Here is an 18,680-nt window from a genome sequence, read left to right as displayed (position 1 = left end):
GCCCATGGAAAGGGCTCCTTGTCCTTGTCCTCCCTCTGCCAGTGCTGACACAGGCACTGAGAGGTGGCACCAGGCAGGGGGGAATTTAGTAAGACCCACTGTGAGAAAGTGATTAGGCATCATCAAGGAAGGAAGGCAGGACAGGACAAGGCTCTCTTGTGTGCTTTGCTGGGTGGGTAACCCACCACTCTGCCTTCCATAGGCAGTGCAGAAGGGAAGGCAGTGAGAAGAGGAAGGTAGGGTGAGCATCAGTCTCCCAGGCAGGGAGCTTGGAAGGAACTGTGAATCTTTAGGATGTGTTCAACATTTTGTGGGATCAGTAGGCTGTGATAAGTGGTCACAACACCACAAGCAACAGTCTTGTCACTAACTGTAAATTCTGGCTTTCTGATGCCCCTGTTAGAAGTGTTAATTATTTTGCTTGGGAAATCTATCAAGAAAAATTAAAAGGAAAGTTGTGCTTACTTTTAAATAAGATTTCAGTCTTGGTTATGAAATTCTCTATCCCCTCTCCCCCCACTTCAACAACCTTTTGTATCAACACCAGTAGAGGTTTTTTTTTTGTTTGTTTCTTGAGTAGATTCAAAGGACAACTTTCCTAGTGTTTGGCTATTGATAATAAGAGCATTACATAAAGCTAGAGACAAACATAAAATATTACAAATGTTTATGTACAGTAGGTGGATTGAGCAATATGTACCTGATGCCAGTACATATCTGGTATGATTGATACCATACATTTTATAACTCCTTCAGAGTTATAAAACTGATACCAAATTGATACCATACATTCTATAACTCCTTCAGACATACATGAACATGTAGCAAAACTACATGTTCACAATACGTATTCATAATAACAAAGGTCAAGCTTATTGACACATTTACCCCAAAGAAACTATTTTCTTTCATTGATAAATGAGTGGAAAATTACATTAGAGTTTGCATTAAACGACTATTTCATTCCAGAAGATAAGCTTGACTTTAGGGACTAATATGCACAAAAAAAGAGCCACGGAGAGGTGACCATAAATACATGCTTAAATGCTTTGCTGTAGAGAATAGAGGCTTGCAAGGTCAAAGCTCTCCCCTGTATTGTTCCATTTTAGTGCACAATTTAATCCCAGGCCATTTAAATGGAAACTATACTTCCTTATTAGTACACTAGATATGCTTAGGCAGAAATATGGTTACAATTTCATAACCTAGAAACAGAGTTGAACTTCTAACATTTATGTAAGACTGTAGAGTAAATATCCTGTAGCAGGGAGCCTAAGCAAAATACTAGATGCCTTCCTGCATAGCCTGTGGTACAGAGTACCAGCAGTCTCACAGCTGCCATTTTAGAGACAGCTTCCTCTAGCCTAATTAGCATTTATGGATCTTCAAGCAGCAATTAAAAAATAAAACAACACTGCTTGGGTTTTATTGGTTTATAAATAATTCCAAGGCATGCTTTATTATTGTTTGTGGAACACCCGAGTGAAAAATATGTACAGTTCAACTGCAAATATTGATCTAATTTCTTGCATTGTAGGATAATTAAGCTACAGAGAATATTTAAATAGATAAATAGGGAATCAGAGCATTCCTTTGGTGGGAAAAGACATGTTTATGCTAATGTTGTTCCCACTTTATAAAAGTTGTTCCTAGGAATGCAGTCTGCTTTCATATTTTAGCAATAAATGTTAAAGAAATTGTGTTTTACAGCTGGAAAGGGGCTACTGTCACATAATGGGAACCAAGTTACTGCAGGCGTAAGGGAATATTCCACACATAAAATGCAGCCAGGACTGCTAGCCATAAAAATTACTATGAAAAGGAAGATTTTTACCTTTCTCACAGTGATGATGCCAACTTGGTAATTAGGATCAGTGTTAATATCAAAGACATCTAGTCCATCTCCGTCCACAAGGCTGTATTTCATCTCTGCGTTAATGCCTTCGTCCAGGTCTTTAGCAACCACACGGCCCACGGTGGAGCTGATGGGAGCAGACTCCAGCACACTCATCTGATAATGCTCTGGCACAAGCAGCACAGAGGGAGAGAAGAGAAAAAACAGGCTGTGAAGAGGAACCAAAAAAATTGCAAGGCAATGCAAAGAGTGGATCAGGGAAGTTACAACCCTGCATGGCCTGCAGAGAGTCTATAGTACCTGTCCCAAAGCTGTGACAGCAGTGTGATTTCCTTTAAGAAACCAGAGCCCAGATAAATTTCCTGGGGAAGTTTTATTTAGGTGTTTGTTATAGCAGTAAGGTTATTGAATGGGCTTTTTAAAAACAGCAATACACCTGAAGATAGGAACTTCATCTAGAAAAATAGGGCAATTAACACCAGTACTGTTGCAGCCATGATATAAAGCAGGATATGGAACAGATTTAATAAGACAGGCATCTTTTTATTAGATCAGTTTGTACAGCAGGAAGAAACATAAGTTTTGAGCACCACAAATCCTTTCTCAAGTCCCTACAAACTTCTTTTCAGCCCTGAAGAAAGCTCAAGGGCTTGCCTGTTTCTTTGAAATTTACCAATTACTCTATTAAAATGTAGTGCCTCTCTCAGACAATACTGTCTTGAGCACATTTGTTGCATTGCTAATTTGCTTAGCATCAAGACTGGGGAAAGAACAACCTGCTACTTTAAAAGTGTATTTTGAAAATATAAATCTAAAATACTTTTCTGGCATCATGCTTTTTTTTCAAATCTTCCTTGCTGCAGCCCCTCTGTTGACCCAACTACTAAGCTTTACAAGACAGAATAACATCAATGATGAGGTTTGATGAATTGCAATATTTCTTAATCAAGAGTTTGATATCAGTTATAATTCATGCCACTTTCAAAACACAGTTGGTAATGATGTGCTCAAGAAGTTGATCTAACAGAAGAAGAAAAGTGGAAGTTGAGATTTCTTGCTGATCTTAGTGGAACACTTTGATTTAACAGTGCAACATGCAGAAACAGATGGAGAAGAAGAATACCAACAAAAAGAACTGCGGGAGTTTGTGTTACTCAGCTAAATGAGAAAAATGTCAAAACCAAAATGGCTTGAGATTGATTTACACCACTAAAAGAATCAGTTTTCTTTAAAAATCCCAAATTACATCCCTTGAAAGACTGAGTCCAATCAAAACTGAAAAGCTTCTCTCAAATTTTTAATGGCAATATAGAATTATGTAAATAAATGTGATAAAAAATCTTATAAACAAAGAGCAAAATATTGCAAATCTTGTTTTGAAGTTAATTTTTTTAAGTACAGAGTAATGTTTCTGATAAGAGTGGAGTGGCCTATTTTTGCATCCATTAAGTATGGCTGTTACATATCTTAGGGTTTAACGGTATATTGCCAAGGTTTAGATGAACCTTTCCTGGAGAACAGCCTGTGCGACAACCCGCTCCACACTGGCAGCACAGCTCCCAGATGCTCCCCTGCTGTGGCCTGCCTGGAGTGGTGAATGAATTATCTTTCAACTTCCAGCACCACCACATGTCCCTGATTTGAGAGACATCCTCTGGAGATAGGATGAAAAGACAATCAGAGCAGCAATTAATAGCTAAAGGCAATGGCCAAGAGCAGTCTAAACACAAAAGTTCTCCTTCCTGCCTTTTTCTGTAAATTAATTTCCCACCCTTTAAAAAATGATATTTTTGATAATTTTGGAGGTCAGAAACTTTTTCTGAAATGCAAGGTGTCGAATAATTCCTTTGGGCATTTTCCTGAAGGACAGTTCCATATAGAATCTGAAATTCTGCCCATTTCTAGTTGTCACTGTCCTGAGTTTGAAAATGGCTGTCATGAGAGCAAACAGCAGACATGAAACTCAGCCACCCCTGTTTTGCCTGTGGTGGCATCACGGCTACTCACTCTGTGGAAATCTGGGTGGGTTGTCGTTGACATCAGAGAGAGTGATGTTGACTGTGGTTGTTCCAGCTAATCCTCCCAGCTGTCCACCCATATCCTTGGCCTGGATAATCACTTCATAATATTCTTTTGCTTCTCGGTCCATGTTCATTAGAGCTGTTCTAATTAAGCCTGAGATGGAGGGTGGAAAGGCATTTGGGGAACAAAAGAAAGTGGCAGTTAGAGAATACACAAAGAGGGTGGAGGGCTGCTGCTCCTGTGTCCTATTCCCCGTGCCAAGAATGAGACCAGGCTCTGCACTGAGTCCCACCTTTCCTGGCAGAGTAAAACTCACCCAAGTGGAATCTAGGTTAACAGAAGGTGTGAATTTTAAACAAGCCAATTAAAATGCATCAGCTCTGGGACAGGCTGCCTGTTCAAAATTAAGATGTTGCCTTCCAAGGAAAAGCTTTTTGGGAACAGCATTCTACGTCAAATTAAGGCCCTGCTCAGGATGACTACCTCTGCACAAAAGCTGGGAGGGATGTGCTTAGCTAAAAGATCCATCAAGACAAATTTTCCAGAGCGCTCCTGAGGACGCAGCCCTAGAGACCACCTGGCGTGAGCCCTCGGGCTTTGCTCGTGTCCTTCGGCACCCAGTCTGGGACTGCCAGCGCAGAATGTGAGGAGGCTCCGGAGGGGCCGCCCCGCTCCCCCAGACTGCAGGGCATCCCCGGTTCCCTCCCTTCGGGGTAACACTACTGCGACAGGACATGAGGTGGCAGCAACACTTCTCTTATGGAGGCTGCGAGCGCCGGCCCGGGCAGCGCCGCGGTACCGCCGGGCGCTCCCGCTCTCCCCGCACGGCTCCGCGCCCCCGCTGGCCGCCCGCAGCCCCCCGGCACACCCAGCCCCGCACCCCCGGCACCGCCAGCGAGCGGCAGTGCAGCCCGGGATGCGCTGCCACGGGATCACCCCGTGCCAGCGACACGTTTGGGATGCCCTTCGGAATGGGGGCAAATGTGTCAGCGCCAGGCAACATCCCAGTCGCACGGCTCAACACGCAGCGCTTGCACATCAGCACACTATTAACTTGATTGATCTGCAGTTAGTCTTTATTTTTAGCAGGAAGACAATGTATGCGTTTAATAAAAAAGCAGTAAAAGGATATTGTGTTGGCAATTATCACTGTGTGTGAAGGGAAGAAATAGTGACCGGTATGGAACAACTTGCAGTGCGCTATTTTAATCTTCCTGTGTGGAGTCCCTCAGAGTCCCATCCTGCAAAGCTGAGTGCCTCCTGTGAAGTGCTGTGGTTCCTCGGCTCCCATGGATATATATATAAATAACATGTGAAAATACTTAGTATTTTGGGAAGTATTTTCTCCACATACGAACACTTTGTAGGGAATTTCCAGTCTTGGCTACCTAAAAAAAGACATCAGTGCCTAAAACCCAGGCTCTGCCATGCCTATCTGCTGCTCAGAGGAGGCTAGTCCAGAGCACCAAGACTTAGAGTCAGATCAGGTACCCAGGGCAGCGATGCAGAGCAGAGAGCATCTGATGCTGCTGCACACAGTCAGCAACAAAATGCTAAGGATGGTGGTGAACATAAAACACATCCTTAGGGCTATAGGAAAGGCTTTGGAAAAGGTTAAGATCTTCAGGTCTTCCAAAGAAATGCACTGGAACCATTTATTTCTCCAAACTGAGTGAGGCTTGTGCTTTTAAGAAATCAGTAAAGAGCAGAGGTGATGTCCTTTCTTTTCTATAACAGCAAGATGGCTTTTTAGGAAGTGGGAGAGTTCTTTTATCTTCTAGGGGAATATGATTGTGGTCAGGCTGTAAAAGTATTCTGGAAAAAGGGAAGAGGAGGCTCTCAACTTTCCTTTGAAGCTGTGTTTTCATGTAGACACTTGTTCAGCACCTGTGAGGACAGTGACAGAGTAGGAATAGGAGCACATCTCTGGAACTAAGACACTGTGTTGGGAGGTAAATGGTAAGGACTCCAAATGCTACTAGAGGAGGACTGTACTGAAATCAGTTGTCCACTATTGGGTGTTTTAATCACTATCTATCAATACAAAGGAGCTGTTGCTCACTTATGCTCTAGCTCTGTTTTAGAAGAATGTCAGAGCTGCAATTGCATTTTGTGAACTGCCAAATCCCACAGACAAGTTTGCACAGGGGAAGCTGATTACAGTCCTGTGCTTGTGGTAGGAAAACAGCTTCTGTCTCTCAACAGTGTTTACAATAAATGAGAATCCAGTTGCTGACTGAGGCAGCTAAAGGCTGAGGCATCTCTGAGCTTGTCTAGAGATACAGGTGTAAGTGACTGGGAAGTTAATCAGAGGAGAAAAAGACCTCTCCTGGGTTAAATACCGATAAAGTACATGATTTTGGACTTAAGGGCCTATCTTCTGAATAAGCTGCATTCTAATGGTTAAATCCACAGGGTCTGCAGAATTAGTGGTTAAATCCACTGGGTCTGACCACGAATACTGATCCTTTGCTTTCTGAGAAATAATTTGGTACTCAGCAAATCTGTTATTACGCCCTTATTTGTCTGTGGTTGATACCTGATTACAAAAGGAGCATTAGTAGTTTATTTATATTGCAAATATAAACAAAGCTGAGAAAACAACATACCACATACATGTTTGTCTTTAGCTGGAGCACCTACCCCGTAAACTGCTAAATTTAGAAGTTTATTCAGTGTTTTTTTCTATGTTGTCCCCTAGGGCTCTGCAGTGACTATCATCTCATGAGTTTCTGACCTTAGTACTACAGATGCCCTTTAGAAACTGTCAAAATCTGTCAGATTCCACTTTTGAATATAAACCTTGGATGTATAGAGAAAAGAGAGAGAGAAAGCAAGTGAAACAGAGAAGGTGTCCTATAGATAAATGTAAGGTTATTAACAAGAGCACCCTTAGGTAAAACTGCTCCAGATAACTGCATCCTTTAGCTTGCACTTTCCAGTTCTGGCTGCCTCATACATTTTTTTCCCCTAAGCCTTGTTATCAACTAGATCTTTTGAAGATCATTTTTCACTGATAGAAGCCAGCAAGAGTATTTACAGCACCAAACCCATCCAGATGCTGAGTTGCAGAATATGGTCAGTCGGAGGAATATATCACTGAAAAAAGCACGTTCTTCTTCTGGAGCTCACTGCCACAGCATTACTTTACCCCTTGCACAGTGCTGCTCTGTCTTGGCTCCAAGCCATGAAAACACATTTCTCTGACCACAGCTATGATGCACTGCCCTTTCTTTCTGCTTGCAACTTTTTCTTTGGTTTCCACACTGACTCATTCCCTGATGAAATAACATACCTGTCCGAGAGTCCACAGAGAAATATGGCTGTCCTTGGAGAATACTGTATACGACCCGCGCGCTGTTTCCATAGGTTGGGTCATCAGCATCTGTCGCTGTCACCTGGATAACAGAGGTGCCTGACAAAAAAACCATCAAGGTAAGACCTTGTGGGATAAAAAGCTGGCAGCAAAAGTACACAGTTCAAAGTAAATTGAAATGTTTAACAAGAGCTTTCCCACACCGAACTTTTTCACTTGATGCTCATAGTGCTTGTACTTATTGTTCATACTTGTAGCTCATTACCACCAAAGGAATTAATAGGTATTAATTCATCATGCTTCTATAAGAAGATATAAAAGAGCAAGTACTCTATGGACCACAGTTACAGAATCGCTGAACTAACAGTACTTTGTTATGGTTGGCAGAGAGATGGTAATTATATACTGCTTGTTTCTTTTCCCCTTGTCTTGATTTTAAATGTTATTAGGAGGCAGCTCAAAGAAGTTCTACTGCTCTGCTGACATAAATCATGAACTGTTGCAGCAGGCCCACCGATGCTGTAAGTTGACTGAGGGATGGAAATCGTACACAAACAGTGAGCATGAAGGGATGTATCCCTGAGATAATCTCTCCGTGGGACTGCAGTTTATATTGCACAGCCTAGAGATTATACACTGCTGAAGTGTCTTTGCAACCCATACAGAGGCATATATATTTATTTTTTCAATTGGTTTTCAAGGTCTGCTTCCTCTGAAGCTGGTAATGGCTTGCAGATGATGTAATTTATCAAGAACAAGGAGAAGGTGAGGCACAACTGAAATATGTGTGGGTTTTGACGCCTTAAAATGTCAGGTAGTGTCTTTATGAATGTCTCCAGCTTTCTACACAATGTTTTGTGTTACAAACAAATCTGATGTTACTAGATAAGCACTTGAAGGTAAATCTGAATTCAAGCTAGCCATTACCATTAAGAAACATTATTTCTGACTGGAACGTCTGTATTTGATGCCTCTCTCTAGCTTTATGTCAACATTGTATTGAAGAATGGGAAGTTGAAGTATATCTGTAACTTTGGGACATGAAATTTATATGGTATTATTATCTCTGCAGTGATGTCTCAGAGACAAAAAGCAATAAGCAAATAAAGACAACTCAAAAAGAAAAAAAAAAGTCCAGAAAAACAATATTTTATGTGATTATTTGATTTCTTATATGGAAATTGTTTCTCCTGACTTGTGTCAGGTTAAGATAGGACGGCTGCTGTTGGTCTTCTGCATTGCAATAACAGGAGTGTCTTCAACGTGATCCCATTCCAGAAAAGCAGAGGGCGAATAGTACCAGGATCTCAGAATTCACTGAACTTCATTTAGTGCAGGTTTACATGAATTAGAAGGAGCTAATGATTGTTTTCATGCTTCCATGGAAGGTTTTCAAGGGCTCCTGGGCAGTAGCTGAGCTCTCAGTATGAACTTGATTAGGTTGCTAAGACTGTGTCATTTTTGGGATGGCAACGGCTAATGGAGATTATTATTTCTACCATCTGATGTCCGAGGAGAAGACACATTGTTTCTACAAATTGTCTAAACATGGCATGTTCGATCATGCCTTGTCACACCTTTTTTCAGCTCTCAGGCTTCCCTTGGCACCTTTTCTTTCAGAGGAGCTGAGGCTGATGTACAGCCTGTTGTTCCTTTTCTACAGCAAGCAGGCTGTACATCAGCATCAGATCCTCTGTCCTGCAGCTCCTGCGCAAGGGGCAGAAGCTGAGATCAAGGAATCAGGGAATTTGTGTTTTGGTGACCATCTCCCATTTGTTTATAAGGGAAAGAGACTCCACAAAATCTGTCTTACCCACAGGAGACATTTCTGGAACAGAGGCTACATAAGGTCCATCCAGGAACTTGGGTTCATTGTCGTTGATGTCCTGGATTTTGATGATAAACTCTGACTCTGGTTCCATGGGCCGGCCCGTTCGCCTGTCCAGAGCCTGTGCTCTGAGGGTGTACTGTGACCTCTCCTCCCGGTCCAGCCGCTGAATGGCGTGGATGTCCCCTGTCGTGTCATCAATTGTGAACACAATGCCAGCTCCCTCTCCTGAGAGGATGTATTTGATAGAACCATCTCCCCTGTCCATGTCAGAGTGGAGCTGTGGAAAGGAACAGGATTCAATTAGACCATGAGCTGGGTAAGCAGCTGCTGAGCAACATGAAGCACGTGATCACCCCGAGCATTCTGGTCTCACTGTCGGGACTCACAAGCTGGTTTTAATGAACTCGCTTTGCTGAAAGAGGAAAATAGTGAACTCTGTATTGCATAGTTGCAATTAAAAACCCTCTCCTGTCTTCCTGTTTCTGCACCCACAGCTGTGCCAAAAGAAAAGGCAGAGGCACCCAAACAGGAACAGGCTCTGTGTCTTTTTGGAATCTCACTGAACACAATAATTATCTTTTGCCTTGTCGCAATGGCCACTGAGAAGATTTGGGATAAAATGAGGTCAGCAAAGCTGCAGACTGTGCTTGCTCACACGGCTTAAGAAGAGTCAAATACTACAGGTATAGCATAATGTTGGGGCAAATAAGGCAAACTTGATTGGGATCAAGGGGAAAGAAGAATGGGAGAGCTACCCAGTAAGTGTTATGATTCAGAAAAAATTTAATTTTTTTCATTAAATTTTAGTAATAAAATTAGTCTGGATCCTTACGTCTTCAGGAAAGAATATTGTCAAATAGTAGGTACAGAACACAGCAAGAAACAGTTGCTTATGCCTATGGCAGGCTATAGAAATGAGAACCATCCCAGATTTCCTAGGAAATTAGCAAACAGATTTATTGCATGACTGCTAATTAGATCTGAGCAGCCACAGATAGCTGTGAATGCAACAGAACAGAGCAAGAGTAAATGCAGTTTACTTAATTATAATCTAAAACAGGGAAACAAATCATTCTGGGGACTACATTCTGTTAAACACCTGGTTCCCATGAAATACTGGAATGACTATCAAAAGCAATCAAATTGCTTACTTACACTATGAAAATCCACAATGGTATGCTCATAATTCCATGCTTTTGAGGAACAGAGCATAAAGATCAATGCCCAATGGCAGTAATCATTTAGTACCAAAAGACAGGAAGCCAATAGGCTTGAGTCACAATAATCAAGATGGTTCAGATATGAATAGTGTTTTCCAGTGTGAATATCATTGTGGGAGATGAATAAATGATAAATAATAATTTTTAAAAAGTAGTGAAAGTGGGCTGGATTCAATTTAGCACATTTTAAAATGCATATATGAGCAAATCATCTCAGAAATATGGTCTGAATTAGGTGTGTGTTTAATGCTTTGATGAGCTTAAAGGACGTATGGGAGTAGTCTTGGAGGATGGGGCCAAACACAGGTAAATATTTGTACTGGAAAGAAAATCTTAGAATAATAAATTAAATATATGAACGCAGGACTTGAAGAAAGAATCCAAACAGAAATGGATAATTTGTGTCAAAAAGCAGAAATCAAACTTTTTACAATTGATTACAGACCATTCTCTCAAGAAAGAAAGAAGAAATCTCACCTCTGAGATATTGTATATGTTCTTTATTGTTTAAAAACAATAAAGAACATATACAATAACTCATTACATAGGAAAAAGTTTAATAAGAATGTGCACAAAATCACTTATCCGACCTAAGCATTTCTAGTGCCAATGGAGCAGCTCCTCAGGTGTTTTAGGGCGCTCAATCCCTTTGACTGGGGAGCAGAAAGACCTTTTCCCAAGTGAAGGGTCTGGCTGGGAGATGCTCATTCCCTGAAGGGTGTCTCCCCTGCCTCTCAGGTAGGTCATGCAACCTATGCAAAACTTGGACCCACTCCTGATTTTAGGGCAAGAGTGTGTTTAGCCGAGGTGGGATCCCGTGGTTTTCCATGGCATCTACCAGCCTGCAGACAGGTCTGTATGGAGGTGGCCCATGGACTCCAAGCGACTGCTGGGACAGGGAGCATTAAGGGCAGCAGCACCGCAATGTGGCTGCAAGAGCTGAAGGTGCAGGTTGTGACAGTGGCTGTGCCAGGCCACTGGTATTTCACTTCCTCCTCCTCTGCCTCCATCCCTGCAGTGGTACTGCATCTGAGAAACGTCAATGTTTTGGAGAAAAGCTGGCAGGTCTCAGGTGATGTATTAACTGAAAGGTGGAAGAACAAGCCCAGAAAATCTGGCAGTGGTAAACAGTTAAATTTAGATGGCTGCCATGTGTATTATTTCACATGCAGGCACCAGGACTGCAGACTGGTGTATCTTCAGGAAACACCATCTTGTGATTAATTTAAAAAAAGACAGTGGTTGTCATTACTTACCCTAAACACCCATAACTCAGAGATTATCACTGTAGGAGATAGTAAACAGGATACTTCCAGAAGGAGGATGCTATTACAGGTTTTCAAGTTGATTCAGAACCACTAAGCTACATCTTGGCCATTTGTTTTAGTGCACCAGTGAAAGAATGCAGCTGCTGAGACAGATACAGATGTTAGACCTGATTGGGGGATTACAGCAGGGCCTGATGGAAGAAAATGTGTTTTGGAACACCAACAAGTCCTCATTAAATAAGGAAAAGAAAAAAAAAGAGAAAGGGAAAGTCAAAGTCAAATTCAAAGTCAAAAGGCAAAAATGAAACAGAAAAGAAAGAGGAAAATGAAAAAGGAATGAAAAACAAGGAAAAAAGAAAATGGAAAAAGAAAAAGGGTAAAGGAATAGGAAAAGAAAATGAAGAAGAAGGAGAAAAGAAGCAAATGAGAAAGAAAATCAAGGATTTTTTAAAGAGCAGTAGGTGTTCAGGAATTTTCAGAATACTTAAAAACAAATAATGTATCAAATTCATAGGTTAAATTACACTTTCTGTCCAAAACCCTATTTGGAATAAGTGCAGTTGTGAAGGGAGCAAACAAGGAATGAACATAGCATGCCATTAAGAATTTGGGAGTACAAGAGGATCTCTGTCTAACTGTGATTTGTTGGAAACATTGGGTCTCAACCAAGGCTAGACAGTAAGAAATGCTAGCAGCACTTTTGCAGCTTCTTGTATAACCTGCTCTTTCTAGACAAAGCAAAAAAGAATATAAAAGACATAACACTGCCAGACTGCAATAAATCTGAAAGAATTCGGTGTCTGAAGGGACTGAAGCTCACACCAAACCTAATATCAGGGTGCTGTAGTTTGGAGTGTAAAAGTCACTGTGTTGGAAAGATGATCTAGTTTTAAGCTGGCTCTGTTTTATGGGTGGTGCAATAAATTGTGCTGCCATGTGGTTGATACAGAGCAGGAGGAATCAATTTGTACTTTCTCCTCCATATTAGGGGATGGGTTATCAGAGGAATAAAGCTGATAACTTCTGAGAAATTTTTAACTGTGTCAACCTGTGCTGCTTCTTTTGATGAGAATAGTACAAAAAATGAAGGATGTTACATCTGCATTGGAATGACACATTTCCTGGCAAAGGGCATGTAGCAGAGAGTAGTGCTGCAGTGAGCAGCTCAGGGGAGAATGCACATAGCTCTGCTAACCAGTCTGTGCTCCATCCTTGGTGTGCTTCTCCCTTCTGTGCTTGCAGGGAGGTAGCACCTGCAGGGGATTTTTGTAGGGATGCATGAGTGAGTGTGGTTGATGTACATTGATAGTCTACGGGGAGGTTGCATTTTATTCATTTATTCAGCTGCTGTGATTCAAATGCTTCTTTGAAACAGGGTTAGGGAGTCTCCAACATGGCAAAATGGTGAAGTGTGTCCCCAGCTCAATTACTGACACAGTGTAGGCTGCTCATTGAATGTGGAAAATACCTGCTGTAGCAAATGAGGGGGCTTTGGTTTCCCTGGTTCATCCTATTAGCCAATAATGGCCACCTCTAGGAAAACTGAAGCCTTGTATTTATCTGTGACAGGACCAGGAACCCTCTGAAGCTGAAGTACTTTAAATCACTATCATGAGCACTGGAGAAAAGCAAAAATTGTACTGACTTCACATCAGGAAGTTTCTTTCATTTCTCTGTCCAGAACATATTTTGCACCTTGCCTTAACAGTTGTCTAGGAAAGTTCACAGAATCATAGCAGCCTTGGAAATCATACTAGGTAAGTCTGGACCTATGGTTCAAGTCAAGGTGCTTTTTTGGTTGTTCCAGTCATACAGAACCAGCCAGAACCAGCTGTACAACAGGCTCTGTGCTGTGCATTCTTTCTCCTTCTGACAGGGGCTCGGAGAGAGCAGATGGATAAAAGCAAGGCCTGGCTATGAGGATGTTTCAGGATGTTGTGGTGGTATCAGTTAGAAGAGGCCCTGCTTGGCCTGGAATGGGACCCAGGGGTGTTTTGAAGGGCTGGTGTGAGCAGCCAGCAGCAGATTGAAAGTCCCGTTGTGCCTCCACCCCATTCTGTGCAAGCCTTTACAGAGCTATTTTTGAGTCAGCCTGGGGTGACTTGGGGTAAAAAATTTCTGGCCTGCCAGAACAATTAATTCACCCCACAGTCTGTTCCCTGCTGACCCCTTTCCTAAGGATCCCTAAGACTCAGGCAGATGAACTGTGGGAGGCTGCTGCCTCTTGGGAGTGCCTGTGCCTCTGGCTGGGTGAGGCGAGGGAGGCCTTTGCCTCACAGAGCCCCACAGCCCTCAGCTGGCGGCTCCACACCCGCATCGGGGATGGAGACGGTGGAACCTGTGAGCCCCAGGGGCCCCTTCTGGCAGCAGAGCTCCCTGGTGCCGGGGCTATGCAGAGCACGGCCGAGTTACGAGGCCTTCTGAGGGATCCAGCCATGCCAGCTCAGCAGCGCGTGGGACTAACTGGCCCTGTTAAACGTGGGAGCTAATTAGTGCTTGTGCACCCCAGTGGGTGGGACTAATTGTCCCTGCTAAGCTGGGAGCTAATTAGTGCTAGTGCACCCTGGTGCGAACATAGCCAGTGCCCAGGCAGCCTTGGAGAAGCATCCTGACAGCAGCTTGGGCTTTAGAGTGGCGGGCACAGGCCCTGAGGAGCCGTCTTGGTGTCCTTCCCTTGGGCAAAGCTGAGCAGTGGCAAGCTCAGGAGTGCTGCCGACTGTGCCAAATGCGTGTGTTCCCAATGACACCATCAGGTCTAAAAGATGAACTGGTTTCTCCCCATACTTGTTTTACCTAAGACTTGGCTCACAAGTGGAAGCCTGAAGTAATTTCAGATGTAACAGAATGTGAAATAGTAAGTCTGGCCCTTGTTCCGAAGCTGGGAATTGCCTGAAAACAAATATTAATTTCTTTAACCAATAGAGATATCAAGAGCTGAAAAGCTAGGTGCACAGATGAATGAAGACTAATGAAGTCTCATCTGGAGGCAATCGCTAGTAATGCCATTGCTGTGGGAGGAAGGAGAGCACATCTTGCTGTCAGTCATACAGGGATAAATCAGGAGGAGGTCTTTTGAAGCCCTTGGATTCATTTTGATTTATACTGGTGTGACTGAGAGCACAGTTTAGCTCTATTGGGCTGTAGAATGATAAATATGTTTCCAAACTGGGCCTCTGGATATGTAATATTTTTTTTCCTGCAGATGGATAGCTTGGAAGGAAAAACAGAGCCTATATTGTATAAAAAATAAGAAATGAAATGTGAAGGAATTATTTTATGACATCCTTTCTAAGTTATTTTTCATATATACCTATGTGTAGTCTCCATAGCTGTATCTGATATTCTAGGCATGTAAAATTTTGAATGTATTGTTTGAACACTTAAGCACCTTAATTCTCTCCACATTTTTGATGAGATTTGTCACCTTGGTGTAGACTAGAAGCAAACTTGATGCTGACCATAAAACTTTGAATAACAGGGTCAATACAGGGTCAGTGATTCAGGGTCCTTAAAAACAAAAAAAGGTTGGTTATAGTGAGACAGATTGTGACAGCAGACATTACTGGTCCTATTTGCATCAGCTTCTTCCTCAAGGAAATACAGAAAAGTAGATGCAAAATATTACCCAGTATAGGTATAGGACGAGCTCAGGAATATATTTTACACATATCTGTACTGATGGGTAGGTTCTTGGGGTAATAAGGGATCCAAAAATAGGACCCTTCATAGCTGGATTTAATGAGGTGTCCATCCACCCTTGTAAATCTGGAGCAACTTCTCTGTAGTCTACAAAATTAACTTACAGTCAAGATACGGTAAGCCAGAAGATATTCTGACCCTGAAGATTTGCAGAACACAAAAACTGAAATGTCAGTTTTCAAGGCAAACTGGCTATTTAATTTGATTTTGAATTGCAGCTTCTAGCTGACTTGATCATGGACAGAAGCATGATCACAAACTCTTCCTTTCCTTCCTCATCCTTATATGTCAGTATAACCTTGCTTTGCCTTGACATTGTAGGAGTCCCTGGAAAGATTGCTGCAGATTTTCTAACACTAATTCAAATTGCAGATGATGATTGATGCAGCAGATCTCTTTGAAACAGGCAAATATATTGACAGTCCCTTGAAACAGAAATTATTCCCAAACAAAGGTGACATGGGGCAAAAGTTCTCGGGAGCAGAAGTGAAAATAATGCATATAAAGTCACTGCCAGAAAGAAGGCAAAGTCACTTAAGGAAACATCCCATGTTTCACCACAATCTGCAGATACACAGATGGATGCACTCTTACAGACAGCTTCCTGCCGTGGGTCTTACCTTCCCAACGTAGAGAGGGTCGGTTCCTGTGTATTCCTCCAGAACAAAAAACTGGTTCCACACCCAGCTCCTCTTCATACGCTGATGCAGCTTGTCTGACAGGTTGTCCTCTTGCCCTTCGGTGAGGGGCCTGGCACTTCCTGACAGCACAGTTGTAGTAAGGTCCATCAGTCCCCAAAAATACAAGGAGACACCAAGTCCAAACAAGTTCTTTGCATTGCTCATTCTACCTGAAGTCCACATCCGTATACTAGGACTGACTTAAAAGTCCAAACACAGTAACTTGGGTCCCTTGAGAAAAAAGTAGGTCCTCTGTGTAGTCCTTTGAAATGTCCAGGAGAGATCCTGGTTCTCAGAAATGCAGTATCCTGTAAAGTTAATGGAAATTCATAAGAGGATGCATTTTTCCTCAAGGCAAATGAGTTTTCTCAATAGCAAATATGTTGTAAAGTATTTAATCTTCTATATGAAAATGTAAGATCAGGTTGCATACCTTTTGAAAACAGAAATACTCTTACCATATAAACTGCAGACCTTGAGCCTTAGGTCTGTAGAGTAACATCAGGGTTTAGTCAATAATTTCGAGGCTCTACTTTGCTAATTTAGCTGTAGGGTTGCTTTATGATATTGATTGGCATGAGTTGGGCGCACACTCTTTAGAAATATTTATGACCAGAAGTCCTTAGAGAATACTTAAAAACAGTTCACTCTGGAAAATTGTGATAGCTGGAGAACAATATTTGGCAACCATCTTTCTGCTTGGAAACTATGCCATTGTCATTACACACATGTCCATGCACACATGTCTACAAAAATACAGATATTATTGCTGTATTGCAAACCTTGAGTATAATTTCTGGAAGCTCCAATTTATTTCTGGTTTTAATTATTCTTCTAGCCTCTCTGTTGCTTGAATGCAGGTTTCACACTTTGTTGCCTCCTCTCTGAGGAGCTGATTGCTGCTACAAATGCAACATTTCTAGAATTTGAATGGTCAGATAATCATTTTATAACCCACAAAATGTTTCACAGCATTGATGGCCACATACTGTATGTCCAAGCAAGTCATGCTAGCACTTTTTTTTCTTTCTCAGTCCTTAAAGACCTGTTTAGGCAAAGGAATGCTGACCTCTATCAGAGAACATTTTCTCATCAGTCTAGGGTCTTTTCTTGTCATGAAGTCAGTTTAGTTGGTGACCTCATTCCAGGCTATGGATTATAGCAAACCTTTCCTTCACCATTTTGCTGAACTTAATAATATAGTGCTGCATGCAAGTTACTCTGTCAAAACACACTATACATCCTCTGTTGGTCCAGTATTTTTGTTGTTCCTTTAAAGAACACTTATTATTTCATGACAAGCTGACTAATTAGGAAAGGCACATGGAGCTCTGAGTCTTAAGCCAGAAGTTCACACTTCCTTTTACTGCTGTTCTACACTTAGGTTTTTAGGCTTAATTAATTGTTTTATCCTGTGGAAATAAATGTAGCAGGAGATGTCTATCAAATATTTCCAACTGAAATCCTTGAAAGATTTCAAAATAATAAAAAGTATATTAGACAGTTGCATGAATGTAAGTAAAGACTGAGACAATGCAGTGTTTCTAACAGAGACGAAGAATGTGATTGTGAATTCCCCAGCATCAAGGCTGGTGCAGCAGAGAACTGGGCATGCTTAGAAATCTACTGAAACAGAAATTTAAAAAATAATCCAAAAGTCGGCTGAAGTCTGAAAACGGCAGTGTAAGTCTGGAAGTGATGTCCACAGGGGTAGCAGAGACAACTTGGCCATCTAAGACTAATTTCTACACAAAATAATGTTTCCAAGTATAAAGCTCAGAAGAAATACGGCCACACAGTGCTGCTAGCCTATACAGTTGTGAAGTGTAGCAAACGAATGGGTCCTTTACCTTGAAGAAGTTTACAACCTAAGCCTGAATAGATACAACAAAGAAAGTAAACACTATAAGCAAAGAACGTGGTGAAATTCTAAGCAGAGCAATGTCCAGGACTGCTGGTGGTTTAGACACTGGCTACGTAATATGTTAGGGTTTATTGTCTGCAAAGCTAAAGAATGGGGTTTTACCTAAGCAGCAGAAGCCCAGAAGGACCACATTAACCTCTGTGTGTCTGTCACTTCCTGAAGAAGTTGGCAGCTGTTTGTGAGAGGCAGGGACATGGCTCACAGTCCCTGCTGGATGCCCACAGTCAAAGGAATCTGAGAACTATGTGTGCAGGGCTTGCTCTGCCTTTGCTCCAACCCTCCAACACACCTCTACACTGGGGAAAGAAGGCTGAAGCCCTCCACATGTAAGTATACCCACCATGCTCTTGGCATGTTCTAAACCACAAGTTATTCTCAGCAAAGTCAGGGGGACATTATTTACAACCCATGTTTTGCTGGTGACTAAATGTTGGGAAGAGCTTCCCACCACCTCCAATATAATTTGAGGAAATACACCACTGCCTCTGCCCTGCAAAGGGAAGAGAAACTGTGGGCAAGCTATGATCCTGCAGCTAAGGTCCTACCTGGAGTTTTTTGCTTTAAGAAATTCCATCTACTGCACAGATCAGTTACATTTTTGTTTATGTGGCAAAGAGGTGATACAAGATGATGGACCAATTCCTGTGGCAGTCAGAACTGTGTTTGTAGGCGAATTCTCAAACCACAATTCAAAACGAATGGTGCCAGATGTACCCTGCAATTAAGTTCAGCCATCAGGATCAACAGTGCTTAGGCAAGGTATCAAGACAATGCTAAATGAACTTGCAGAGTTACCAGCATACCTGTAATGAGGCAATAGCGAAAGAAATCTGATCATCAGGATGCTTTTCATCCATGTGTGCAT

At 42.0% G+C, this 18,680-nt stretch overlaps 1 protein-coding gene across 2 annotated transcripts in view; it reads right to left on the bottom strand.

Annotated features, from left to right (window-relative positions):
- The window catches only part of CDH20 (cadherin 20), a 119,151-nt gene that overhangs the window by 21,560 nt on the left and 78,911 nt on the right, over positions 1-18,680 (bottom strand). For both annotated transcript variants that reach the window (XM_063400607.1, XM_063400617.1), the window contains 5 exons: positions 15,832-16,199; positions 9,007-9,301; positions 7,173-7,292; positions 3,863-4,030; positions 1,835-2,022 (listed from right to left, as the gene is read on the bottom strand). In XM_063400607.1, the coding sequence (XP_063256677.1) occupies positions 1,835-2,022; positions 3,863-4,030; positions 7,173-7,292; positions 9,007-9,301; positions 15,832-16,074 (1,014 nt within the window). In that variant the 5' untranslated portion in view covers positions 16,075-16,199. The remainder of the gene's footprint in view (positions 1-1,834; positions 2,023-3,862; positions 4,031-7,172; positions 7,293-9,006; positions 9,302-15,831; positions 16,200-18,680) is intronic.

This window comes from Prinia subflava, chromosome 1 (genome assembly GCF_021018805.1).
Source record: "Prinia subflava isolate CZ2003 ecotype Zambia chromosome 1, Cam_Psub_1.2, whole genome shotgun sequence".
In the NCBI taxonomy this organism is placed as follows: domain Eukaryota; kingdom Metazoa; phylum Chordata; class Aves; order Passeriformes; family Cisticolidae; genus Prinia; species Prinia subflava.
The sequence above is the reverse complement of the archived record's forward strand: the minus strand, read 5'-3'. Positions and strand labels throughout refer to the sequence as shown.